At 46.5% G+C, this 12,976-nt stretch overlaps 1 protein-coding gene across 1 annotated transcript in view; it reads right to left on the reverse strand.

Annotated features, from left to right (window-relative positions):
* The window catches only part of LOC101947049 (ovotransferrin), a 72,921-nt gene extending 61,347 nt beyond the window's left edge, over positions 1–11,574 (reverse strand). The window contains exons 1-7 of the mRNA XM_065557440.1: positions 11,396–11,574; positions 7,865–8,028; positions 7,497–7,605; positions 4,747–4,932; positions 3,989–4,127; positions 1,310–1,365; positions 42–214 (exon numbers count right to left, since the gene is read on the reverse strand). Of these exons, the coding sequence (XP_065413512.1) occupies positions 42–214; positions 1,310–1,365; positions 3,989–4,127; positions 4,747–4,932; positions 7,497–7,605; positions 7,865–8,028; positions 11,396–11,438 (870 nt within the window). The 5' untranslated portion in view covers positions 11,439–11,574. The remainder of the gene's footprint in view (positions 1–41; positions 215–1,309; positions 1,366–3,988; positions 4,128–4,746; positions 4,933–7,496; positions 7,606–7,864; positions 8,029–11,395) is intronic.
* Between the last annotated feature and the right edge of the window lie 1,402 nt (positions 11,575–12,976).

A 12,976-nucleotide genomic window follows, 5' to 3' on the forward strand; every position in this document is an offset into this window, starting at 1 on the left:
TGGAACAGAGAGAAAGGTAGAGAAGGGGAAAAAGCAAATACCTCCGCCTGAGAGAGGAAGCTCCAGATCTCATCAGCCCGGCCATCAACGCTTCGAGTCACAACAGCATGAGCAGCAACTTTGGCCCAGTGACACTCATGATACTTTTCTACAGGCTTCCGGGAACCATCTTCACACAGCAGCTCATACTTGTCTTTCTCACTTGGGTCATTTTCTGGGAGGAATGGAAGTCCACAGGTTACAGCAACACCAATATTTAAAGGGGCTTTGAATATCCCACTTCAGGAAACTCCCCAATGATTTTTGTCCCTGAATGAGAACCAGAAGAGTGACAACTTCCATGAGACAGATTCCTCTGTCCCTGAAGTATTATTATCATCCCAGTTTCACAGCTGGAGATCTGAGGCCAAGAGAGATGAAGGCCCAGAGCCACAAAGGGACTTAGACATCTAGAAATCCACAAAGCCTGAGAGCCGTGCCTAGGCTCCCTGTACAGTGCATGGGGAGACACAGGGACCTAAGAATGGGATTCACAAGGCCAGCATGCTGAGCAGGGAGCCAGCTAAGCTAGCCAATTGGAGAAGCCGACAAGACACATGTGTCCTAAGCTAGCCAATGGCAGATACTGACAAGAGGGGTGTGTCCTAAACTCTGCCCCTCTCCTGAAATTTGGGGCAGGTCTCTGCTTGCGATCCACCGCCAGGCCCCTTGCTTCTGAAGTCAGGGGCCTTAGGCATCGAACCCATTCTTGCAATTCCATGCAAAACAGTGGGGAAAGGGGAAGGGCGCCCAAGACCCTTTGTGAATGTGGCACGAAATGACTTGCCTAAGTAGTCAGTGGTAAAGCTGGAAACAGAATCCAGGTCTCCTGAGTCCTAACCCAGTGCTTTACCACAAGACCATCCTTTCTCTCACACTGATGTCGTGTTAGTAGATTCCTGTCATGATGTTGGTGGAGGTGGAGCCCCTTCCCAAATTTAATCTTTCAAAGAATAATGTGCCGGTGTGATTTCGCTGTGAACATCAAAGAAGCAACATACAAACTGGTCCCCACTCTGGTAGCCTTGTTCAGCCACAAGAAAGAGCCATTAGACTAAGAGATGAAATCTAATCTCTCTCTGTTGATTATTTAACAGTCAGGAATACAGCATACAAAGCGTATTTCCTCCCAGAGACAAAGAGAAAAGAGGCGTGGGATAAACCTGGGAGAGAAATGAAGGCAGGTGCAATATAGATAGAATTCAAGGATATAGTCCCAGTGAAAAGCCTGATCAGAAAGTGGTGAAACGGAATGATCCCTCATGCCTACCTAGAACAGTTGTGTGTTTGACAAAAGCTACATCTCCAGCTCCATCTTTCAGACACCTGGAGGGGGAAATAAAGCAGAAAGAAAAGGAGGCCACTGAAATATTGTGTTTGTTGCTAATCTCAGATCATCCCTCTACGTTTCAGACAACTACCTTTGAAGCAAGCCTCAGACATATGACAGTTTATCTTCACAGAAAGCTATGTGGGCTGGGGAAGGAAATGCAATGGCAGAGAAGAATTTTATAATGAAAATCATCAGGAGTAGCCCAATGATAATGCTCTGTACTGCCAAGTGCAATTTATAGATCAATTTCTGGTCACTCACTAAGTGCTTGTAGAGGCTAGGAGCTATCATAGGCCACATACTCAACTCTGGTGTAGGGTTGCTTCTTCCATAAGAACATAAGAATGGCCCTACTGGGTCAGACCAAAGGTCCATCTAGCCCAGTATCCTGTCTTCCGACAGTGGCTGGTGCCAGGTGCCCCAGAGGGAATGAACAGAACAGGTAATCATCAAGTGATCCATCCCCTGTCGCTCATTCCCTGCTTCTGGAAAACAGAGACTAGGGACACCATTCCTGCCCATCCTGGCTAATAGCCATTGATGGACCTATCCTCCATGAATTTATCTAGTTCTTTTTTGAACCCTGTTGTGGTCTTGGACTTCACAACATCCTCTGGCAAGGAGTTCCACAGGTTGACTGTGTGTTGTGTGAAAAAATCCTTCCTTTTATTTGTTTTAAATCTGCTGCCTATTAATTTCATTTGGTGACCCCGAGTTCTTGTGTTATGAGAAGTAGTAAACAACACTTCCTTATCTACTTTCTCTACACCAGTCATGATTTTATAGACCTCAGTCATATCTCCCCTTAGCCATCTCTTTTGCAAGCTGAAAAGCCCCAGTCTTATTAATCTCTCCTCATACAGAAGCCGTTCAGATGTGGTCTCCTCATCTCAAAAAAGATATACTGGCATTAGAAAAAGTTCAGAAAAGGGCAACTAAAATGATCAGGGGTTTAGAACAGGTCCCATATGAGGAGAGATTAAAGAGGCTAGGACTTTTCAGCTTGGAAAAGAGGAGACTAAGGGGGGATATGATAGAGGTATATAAATCATGAGTGGTGTGGAGAAAGTGAACAAGGAAAAGTTATTTACTTGTACCCATAATATAAGAACTAGGGGCCACCAAATGAAATTAATGGGCAGGAGGTTTAAAACAAATAAAAGGAAGTTCTTCACACAGCGCACAGTCAACCTGTGGAACTCCTTGCCTGAGGAGGTTGTGAAGGCTAGGACTATAACAGGGTTTAAAAGAGAACTAGATAAATTCATGGAGGTTAAGTTCATTAATGGCTATTAGCCAGGATGGATAAGGAATGGTGTCCCTAGTCTCTGTTTATCAGAGGGTGGAGACTGATGGCAGAAGAGAGATCACTTGATCATTACCTGTTAGGTTCACTCCCTCTGGGGCATCTGGCATTGGCCACTGTCAGTAGACAGGATACTGGGCTGGATAGACCTTTGGTCTGACTTGGTATGGCCATTCTTATGTTCCATATCCCTAATCATTTTTGTTGCCCTTTTCTGAACCTTTTCCAATTCCAATATATCTTTTTTTGGGATGGAGTGACCACATCTGCACACAGTATTCAAGATGTGGGCATACCATGGATTTATATAGAGGCAACATGATATTTTCTATCTTATTATCTATCCCTTTCTTAATTATTCCCTGCATTCTATTTGCTTGTTTGACTGCCTCTGCACCTTGAGTGGATGTTTTCAGAGAACTATCCACAATGACTCCAAGATCTCTTTCTTGAGTGGTAACAGCTAATTTAGACCCCATCATTTTATATGTATAGTTGGGATTATGCTTTCCAATGTGCATTACTTTGCATTTATCAACATTAAATTTCATGTGCCATTTTGTTGATCAGTCACCCAGTTTTTAAAGATCCTTTTGTAGCTCTTCGCAGTCTGCCTGGGTCTTAACTATCTTTAGTAATTTTGTACCATCTGCAAATTTTGCCACCTCGCTGTTTACCTCTTTTTCCAGATCATTTATGAATATGTTGAATAGGACTGGTTCCAGAACAGACCCCTGGGGGACACCACTATTTACCTCTCTCCATTCTGAAAACTGACCATTTATACCTACCCTTTGTTTCCTATCTTTTAACCAGTTACCAATCCATGAGAGCACCTTCCCTCTTATCCCATGGCAGTTTACTTGTGTAAGAGCCTTTGGTGAGGGACCTTGTCAAAGGCCTTCTGAAAATCTAAGTACACAATATCCACTGGATCCCCTTGGTCCACATGCTTCTTGACCCCTCAAAGAATTCTTGTAGATTGGGGAGACATGATTTCCCTTTACTAAAACCATGTTGACTCTTCCTCAACAAATTATGTTCATCTATATAGCTGACAATATTGTTCTTTATTATAGTTTCAACCAGTTTGCCCAGTACTGAAGTCAGGCTTACAGGCTTGTAATTGCTGGGATCACCTCTGGAGACCTTTTTAATTCTTTTGAGGCCCATTACTTAACAGAAACCAATGAGACAATTAGGTCCCAACTACTCTACAAGTGTAGCCATGTCAGGAGACCCAGTTATGGTACAGCTGAAAACATGTGTGTGGGACAGATAGTTACCAGATAAAAATAACTTTCACTCACTGAAAGGCTCCAGAATAGCCAGAATAAGGCCCAGTACGGGAACATTTCTGAGCACCTGTCCCAAGGCATAAGCGGCACAGATTTGGTTCATTTGCGGGGGCACCAGGGACGCAGCTGGCTGAGAAAAACTGGGCCACAGCTATGGAAAAAGACATGCAGTAGTTAATAGCAAACTCACCCTTTCGCAAACTACCTTCTCCCAGCTGTGGATGCTTGGTATAGTAGTGTGGGGTGTTTGGAGAAAGTAGTGGGGGGAGAGGGGATGTGCAGAAGGGAAGATTGTCTGAAACCTGATGCCTTTGGAAGGGGTGGTTTGGTAAAGGGGATGCTGGAAGGATGGCATCTCCAGCAGGGCAGAGTGAAGGTTCTGTCGTGTGGTCTGCTGTGCATGGCTGTGGTGCAGGGTGTTTGTATGTGGAGGAGTAGAGGTGCCTTAACTTTCCACTTCCTTGGGTTTGTGTCAGGATGGCATATCACATTGGTAACAACTTTAACCAGTGAACAACAGAGTTTTTGGAGTGTGACTGAGTAGAAGATAATGGATTCCAAAGCAAGGAAGCTGTTGCTGTCATGGAAATGCCCTTATTGATAGAAGAAGAGAAATTTAGGAAATGTGAGTTGTTCCGTTGGTTTGCTGGTTTCCCCAAAAGTTCGTCAGAAAACCTACTACCTTCCCCCTAACACCAATCAATCCCAGTTCTCCTCACCCCCAGCTTAATGTTAGCACTCCCTACTCACCTAGCTCTTTCCCAGCTTACCGTGGGTTATGGGAGTGTCTCTATCCCAGGATAGGGTTTGATGGTACAAGAGGGTCCCAATGGGAATGACCCAGCCAGCAGACCTGTCCAACCCTGTGTGGCAGGATTTCTTCCCTTTAAGTTCCCTTATTGTGAAGCCGGTTCCTTTCTTCACCACGGCCACAGCATAGTAGCTGGTGGCCGCATCTGTATGGGAGGGAGGAGAAAAAGCAAGCAAGCATTGGAACAAAGGAACACACAAACAGAAATGGAAGTCGCTTACCGTCTCTCCCAATTCACACAATTGTTTTCTCCCATGTCACACAAATCCTGGGCACGGGAAGCAAAGTGCAACATTTTCAACCCCATAATAATGTAGCAAGACACCCAATCCCTTTCTCCTGTTTAGTATTAGTGGGTTGCCATGCCAATATCAATCTGATTATAATGGTTGTAATGGACATAATGTTAATTGTTTTACTAATTAGTATTACTAGTATTTGCTAAATGCTCTTGTCTTTGCATTTATTTGATACATGTGTGCTGCTGTTAATAGCTCTTACCCTCGTGATAAGTCTCTTTGAGGGCAGTAGAGCTTCTCACATGAGTAAAGATGACTTGCGTGAGTAAGGTTTGCAGGAATGGACTATAAACGGGGTCTGTTAAAATTCCCTCCATAGACTGTATGGCAAATATTACATCTATGCAAAGGGACTGAGTTCTGGAGGCAGCAGAAACCCACTACTTTGAATTTCCTGACTTTTGTACCTTTTAATTCTCAGCCATAACACTGAGAATTACTCCGTAATGTTGCCTTCAGCCCAAACTCTCTACACAGTATCAAAACAGCCTGACTTTCCGAACAGAGACCTGTATTATAATACAAAGTGAAGGCTGGGAGTTTGGGTGGGATTTGGAAAGCAGGAGCCGATGAAGACAGGAATGGAGAAGTACTGTCATTTTCCTCCAAGAATCATCAGTAATGCGGTAGACAGGAAGAGAACTACAGACTGGGGGTGCAGACCCAGCAACTCTGATAGCAGCAGCTTTAACGTTTAGCTTTCTTTTCTGTTTCTTTCCCTCTTCATTGTGCCTGCTTATCCACTGCCCTGTCTGTGTGCTCCATTCAGCCTGGTCCTCCAAGAAACAACTGACCCTCATGTTGCTAGAGAGACAAGGCGGGTGAGGTAATATATTTTATTGGACCAACTTCTGTTGGGGGAAGGGACAGGCTTTCAAGCTACACACACCTGAAGAATAGCTTTGCGTAGCTCGAAAGCTTGTTTCTCTCACCAACAGAAATGGGTCCAATAAAAGATATTCCCTCACCCACCTTGGGTGTCTAATATCCTTGGACCACCATGGCTACCCCAACACTACAAACTTTGTGTTGATGTCATTCTTTAACCTCTGTTAGTGCAGCTGACTCATAGCTTGAGTCCCACGTGCCTGGATTAGCCCAGTTAATTTCCAGTTTTATACAAGGTCCCTGAAAGCAGAAAGCCTTTGAGGTTTGCTCAGCTTAGTCCCCCTGCTGTGTTTTGTCAGGGGCCATTAGTTACGTAGGCAAATTAACCTTACAAAATTCTTCAGACACGCTATTGCATTAGCCTTCCCCAGCCATTACAACACCACTGCAGTGAGCAGTAAACTTCCCCAGAGGGAACAGCAATAGCATCACACTGGATTTACTCCAGTTCTGTTGAGAAAGAGTTACTGCCCTTGTGATACCACCACATGCAGTGGAAGGGCAGTGGGAGTAATAACCGTTTCTATAGACTGGTCTGCTCCTCCTCTGTGATCCACAGGGGGACCAAATTTCAGCTGCCCAATGGAAATGATATAGAGGGGCTGTGTGGAGAGGAAAGGTTGCTCTGGGATAGAAATCCCACCACCACCTCCTGTAGCCTCCTCTATCCCCTCAAGGGTAGTAGCGCACGAGCTAAGCTCTGCGTGAACAGCCATGGAGAGAGACATCAGGGAAAAGCTACTGTTCACAGCACGCTTCCTGCACACAGCCAAGTACATCATAGGTTGCTGCTGCTTGGAGCTTTCAGGTACTACGAAGGGGGCATGTGAGCATGGCTGGTGAGGGGACCTGCCATGCCGGCTCAGCAGCGATAGTCACCTCGCTTGCTGGTGTTGCAGGGGACATGTGAAAATGATAATGTCACCTGTAATAACATGTAACTGGTTGTTCTAGCATTGCTCCCCAATCTGCAGGTAAAATTACTCTAGCACCCATGGGTCACTGGGAAGGAATGAAGCAAGAACCAGAAGGTTCATGGAAGTGGGGGGGGGGGGAAACCTCAAACCAATCAGAAATCAAGAGGATTAGGAAAAGTCCAGTCTGGTTGTGGGGAAGGGGAGGAGATCAGGGTGAGTGGAGTGATAGAACTAACGCTGATGACTCCAAAGGAGAGTGTGATCACCTGGACAGCTAGGAAAATGAGGCAGGAAGCAGGAGTACAGATCATTGCTGCTTTCCACCAGGTCCCAATTCTCAGCTTGTGTAAATGGGCACAGCTGTGTTGAGGTCACTGGCTGCGGATCAGTCCTCATGCGTACCAGCTAAGGCCCTGGCCCTTGGTCTGTGGCCAGCTCTGAAGAAGTACATATTCTCTGAGTTAGCACACTGACTTGCCCAGGGGTTTGTGCCTTCCCAGTTTGCCTGAGTAGTACGGTGTTACTAACGTGCTGACAGCTAGTACCATGGTGGTCAAAGTGCCACAACTTTATAGTCAATAACGGTGCCCTCCATGCAAATGTACCTTTTCCTGTGCCATGGACCTCAGCCACAACAGGCTTCAGATTATACGGGGCAAGGTGTGCTTCGAAAATGTGGCCACCATCCAGACTAATGGCATCTGCTTCATTCTCCTGAAACACAAAAGCGTTAAATCAATTGTGGGCACATGCATCAGCAGGGGCAGAAAACACTGAGCATTAATTAACAGAGCCTCTCTTTGGGGTCCTTCCTGGCTGGGGTGCTGCTGTAGCAATGGAGCGAGGCAATGAGGGAAGGAAATCAGTCACTTAAAGAGGATAGTGAAGCTTTCATCCCAGATTAGGCAAATGGAACCCGACAGGGCAAGTTGTTCCTCCCAGCCCCAGGCCTGATACATTGCTGGCAACCTACCGCAATGGCTTTTATGCAGTCAGAGTAAGTTGTTTTCTTCACACAGTCTAATGAAGGGGTTGAGGACATTTTCGTCTTCAGTTCCACACATTTCTTCTGCTCTGGATCGGATATTGTGCACCATCGGACGGGACTTTGGGCTGGAGGGTCAGCAAGACAGAGCACTGTGGAGAGAGCAAAAGAGGACTAAGAGGTTGTTTCATGAACCTCAGATCTATATGAAAGAACCATCATCCCTCCCTACAGACATAGGTCTCCCATGAGACCCACAGGTCTCTCCTTCCCTACCTGCTCCCAATAGCAGGACTCCAGGGCTTAGGGCCGCTGTGTACTGGTTTCTTACATCTAGATTCAAGTGGATACAAAGGGCTAAATTCACCCCTGGTGTAACCTTAGTGGAGTTATGCACAGATGGATTTGTCCCAAAGTGTAGGGGGTGTGATATTTTTATATTTCAGCTTTTACTAGTTGGCCGCCTGAGATTCAAATCACCAGGAGATTACTACTAAAGCTCCTCGCCCCAGCCCAAATGCAGGATGATTCTCAGGGTTTGTGCTTTGAATAAATACCTTATTCCAGGTTCCTCCTCTGTGTCAGAGAGCTCTCCAAATTTGCATGTGTTTCTCTCCCAGGGAACTACTCTCCCACTTTTCCTTCATTCCTTAGGAGACAAGCTCTACCCTAAAGTCCTGAAGTCACTCCTGACGAGATGTGCAGAAGGGGAGCTCCTGCCATGCAGACTTTAAGGTATATAGCAAGGCAGCTCCACTGTCATAGACTTCCTGGTCTGCAGGGTGGGAGCTGCTCTCCTGCGCAGGCTCTCCTGCTCTCCAGTCTGCCTGTCCTGTGCACTTTAGGAAGTGTCCAGGAGGAGGGTTCCTACCTTGCAGACCCCAGAGAAGTGCGCACAATGAGAGCTCTGCAGCTGCAGGCCTCTCATGCTGCAAGGGCAAACTGGAGTGGAAGGCTGACCACCTTGAGTTCCTGACAGTGTCAATGGAAGTGGAAATGCAGCATGTTCTCTGTTACAGACTCACCACAAACCTGCAAGTTCCCAAACGAAACACTTTGTGAGAGGGAAGTGATGGCTGGAAGGCTGTTGCCATCACTTCTCTGGAACACCCCCAGGAGACACCCTCACAAAAAGACAGCACACAGGAACACATTCTCTGACCTGGCCAAACCGCACTCAGTGCAGGACCGGACATGGGGGTGAGAAAAGGTGACTTGTAGGTGTTGGTGTGTAGTAATGCTTTTCCGCTTGTTTATGTTGTCATGAGCAAAACTGATGTTGAATGAGGGTGGAAGCTCGTTGGGGTATAAAAGGGCCTCATCCAAACCTCACTAAAGCCAATGGAAAAACTCCCTCTGACTTCACATAGCTTTGCATTATGCCCCACGTGAAGAGTATTGAACTGCTGAAGTCTAAGCTTTCTGTTTTGGAAAATGCATGTGGTTTCTTTTCCACAAGTTTTCTTTCTGTGGCTTGTTACAGAGGGGTAAAAGTACCTTTACACTCTTATCTCTTATTCACCATGTTTTTTGTTTGGGAATATAAGAATAGATACAAGATATAAGGATAGATAACTTAAGCCCCAGTTCTGCAAACATGTCCTTGCTTCACTGCATGCACATGAGCTGTTCCATCGACTTCAGTGGGACTACTCATGTACGTAAAGTTACACTTGTACTTAAGTGTTTGCAGGATCAGGGCCTTAAGAAGGAAGGACAGAACATTATTAACAGATGCTCTTCTTCTGCTGATCGAGAGCTTGGATCAGTCACAGTGTTATGGATGATGATTATTTAGCTAACATTAGTGTCCAGAGGCCCGAATTGGGATTGGGGGCCCCAATTATGCTAGATTCATAGCAGAAGAGGAGACTTCATTTAGGACAAGAAGCATTAAGGGACCATAACAAACACCAGGTGGGAAGAGGATAAGGGTAACAGTAATAAGATTATGCAGTCACACAGGCCAGCAATGTGTGCACAACTTGCCTGTTCCAAATCACTGCAAAATATAGAATGTCTGTATAATAATCAGTGCCTGCTTCTGTTTGTTTTACCTGTAAAACTCTGCCATTGTCTGTGTGCTTTTTCTGCTTGTTTCTAATTGTTGTCCCACTCCCGGCTTCTATTTTCAAATCTCTGCTTTTACTAATTGGTTTAAAAAAATCTCTGCCTGTTTTTCTTTTTATAGTTCTATTTCTAAAATGCCTTCCCCCTACTGCCTCCCATTTAAGTCAAGGGTCCCACGATCAGGCTACGAGAGTAACGCTGCCAGGGAGGTGGCCTCATTATCAGCAAATAGAGTGGTCCGGGCGGGAGAGGAGAGAGACAGAGAGACGGATTTGTCATGAGCACAGTCAGCCTTTTGCACAAAGGAAACCAGGAGCCTGAAAGAGCAGGGGCTCCAAAGGAAGGAGTACAGACATATCTAGTGCAAGGAGACTTGTGGGCCTTTCTGGGCCTAGGAGAAGAAAGAGAAGCACTTCTCACAGCCTCATCTTGTTGAGCAGGGCTGGGGTAGAAGAGAAGGGGTTACAGTCACTTGTGGCACCAGACCATTAGAATCATAGAATATCAGGTTTGGAAGGGACCTCAGGAGGTCATCTAGTCCAACCCCCTGCTCAAGGCAGGACCTAATCCCCAACTAAATCATCCCAGCCAGGGCTTTATAAAGCCTGACCTTAAAAACCTCTAAGGAAGGAGATTCCACAACCTCCCTAGGTAACCCATTCCAGTGCTTCACCATTGTGGAAGGTTTTTTGAGATAACCCCAAGCAATGCAGGGTATTGTGGGGAGATCCAAACCCTGGACTCTCAGGCAAGGTCTTGGGGGGGGGGTTTGAAGGGGCACATCCCTTTACAAGAAGGGGATCCAAAGTTGAGCTGCAGAGACCCTCCTCTCCCCCGAGAAGAACGTGGGACAGGTTAGAAAGACAGGAGCCTACAGGTTCTGCAGTAATTTTTTTGTAACTTTCACATTAAAGATTCTTTGCTAAATATTATTTTAAGAAGCTTCTCTAAACACATGTGCATCCTCTGTAGGGAAGGCTTTCAGTGACTCTCTTCCTACACCAGCGCTCCACCAGGGGGACATACCTCCACCCATACCTGCAGCAGGAGCTCCATATAAGGAGCAAACCTGAAACCTTTTCCTTCGGACTGTTTTAGGGCCTGATCCAAAGCTCATTGAAGTCAATGGAAAAACTCCTGTGGTTGTCACTGGGCTTTGGATCAGGCCCTTAGCAAAATAGGAACTGCGGTAAAGTTGCTATAATTAGCATTAAAATTGTGACTCTGGGCAGCAAGTTCCCTGGCAAACGGCTGATAGAGTCCAGCACCCAGCAGCTATTTTCCCTTTGGTTTCTGTCCTGCACAGTTCAGTGACTGTTGGCGTTTACTGTGCACTGCAATTAAACTGGCACCCTTATGCAACCTCCTCACAGTCTCTGGCTAGTGCGGGGGCTGCTGAGAATGTCAGTGACATCCCCACTTCGAAACTGCTGCTCTGCAGGCACTTACCCAATATCCCCAAGGACAGCGCGGCATGGAGAGCGAACTTCATCCTTCTCTCCTGAGCTTGGCAGCCAGGTGTTGCAGGAGCGTTACTCAGAGACTGTTTCCTCTGAGTCCGTGATGGCTCCTGGGCTACTCTTTGCCTTTTTATAGAGGGACAGGGCTCGCTGTGTTAGCAGAAGCAATGACTGGCAGTGTTTGTCCTTGTTTCCCAATAGCTCCTTGATTTCCTCACCCCGCCCCTTCCAGTCAGCCCATTTTCAGGCAGCATTTCACTTTGGCACTGAATCACACACATGCATGAGTGGGAACAGGGCAGGTGCATGTCGTTCACCCAAGGGATTTAAAATGGGAAAGTCCCACTTTATATCATTTCAATTCCTGCTTGGTTGAAATACAGTGGGAAGGGCTATTTTCTTTGTTCCAGCCACCCCCTGCTTTACAAAGGCTAATCTCAGAGAGCCGCTGTGAGAGTCAGATCCAATCTAGACTATTTAGTCTTCTTTCACATTAACTATTGCCTTTCCTTCCCACCGAGGAGTCTTTGCCTGTCCTGTATGACAAGTCTTGGCAATTGGGAAATTAGTCAGTGCCTCCCAGTGCATCCGAAGAAGTGAGGTTTTTACTCACGAAAGCTTATGCCCAAATAAATCTGTTAGTCTTTAAGGTGCCACCAGACTCCTTGTTGTTTTTGTAGATACAGACTAACACGGCTACCCCCTGATACTTGACATCAGTGCCTCCCAGAACACCTGATAGCATGACTGTAATGCAGGGAGAGGAGTCAGTAAGAGGAACCTTGTAATCACAGAGCACCTTCAATCCAGAAGGAATGAATCCGAAGTGCTTTACTATCCCACTGAATGACTCACTTGCTTTGGGACATCCCTGAGCTGTCCTCGCTACGCCCCTCCCTCGTCAGGGCCACCTGCTCTGGCGGCAATGCTGGCTCTGCATTCCCCTGCAAGCCCCTTGTGCCTTTAAAAGGACTTTTGCTCTGCAGCTGGGATTCTCTAGGGGGAAGCTGACATAGCGCAGGGTGAACTTACCGGAGCATATCTAGGAACACAGCCTCTGGAGCGAAGCGTTGGAGCTAACAGTTCACAGCCACAGTGGTCTCACCACATCCTCTCCCTGCTCCCTCTAACGACTGCTCCTTCCTGTCCCTCCTCTGCTAGACCACCAGTTCAGGTGGTTGTGACAACTCGTAGCTCTTACAGTCATTGAATCTCCTCTCTGGCCCACCTGGTTCTCACCTCTCCAAACTACACAAGCGGCAGCTAAAGTGTTCTTCCCCCACCACTCCTCCAATTGTGCCAGCTCCCCCATCCTCAGATCCCTCCATTGGCTGCCTGGGTCTTTCCGCATTAAGGCCCAGAGTCAGCACAGCACTTAACCACATCCTTGACTTTAAGGATGTGCTTGACACCCATTGAAGTCAGCTCATTCTTCTCCTGGAGGAGCTATTCCATTGCCCAGAGCCCTCTGCCTAGGCCACACGGTTCAATCTAGCAAGAGCCATAGGTTCCAGAAGTTGGGACCATTAAGTTCTGAGCAGGTAGTTTTGGAAAATGTTAATCTACAGCC

This window comes from Chrysemys picta, chromosome 9, assembly GCF_011386835.1.
Source record: "Chrysemys picta bellii isolate R12L10 chromosome 9, ASM1138683v2, whole genome shotgun sequence".
In the NCBI taxonomy this organism is placed as follows: Eukaryota; Metazoa; Chordata; order Testudines; family Emydidae; genus Chrysemys; species Chrysemys picta.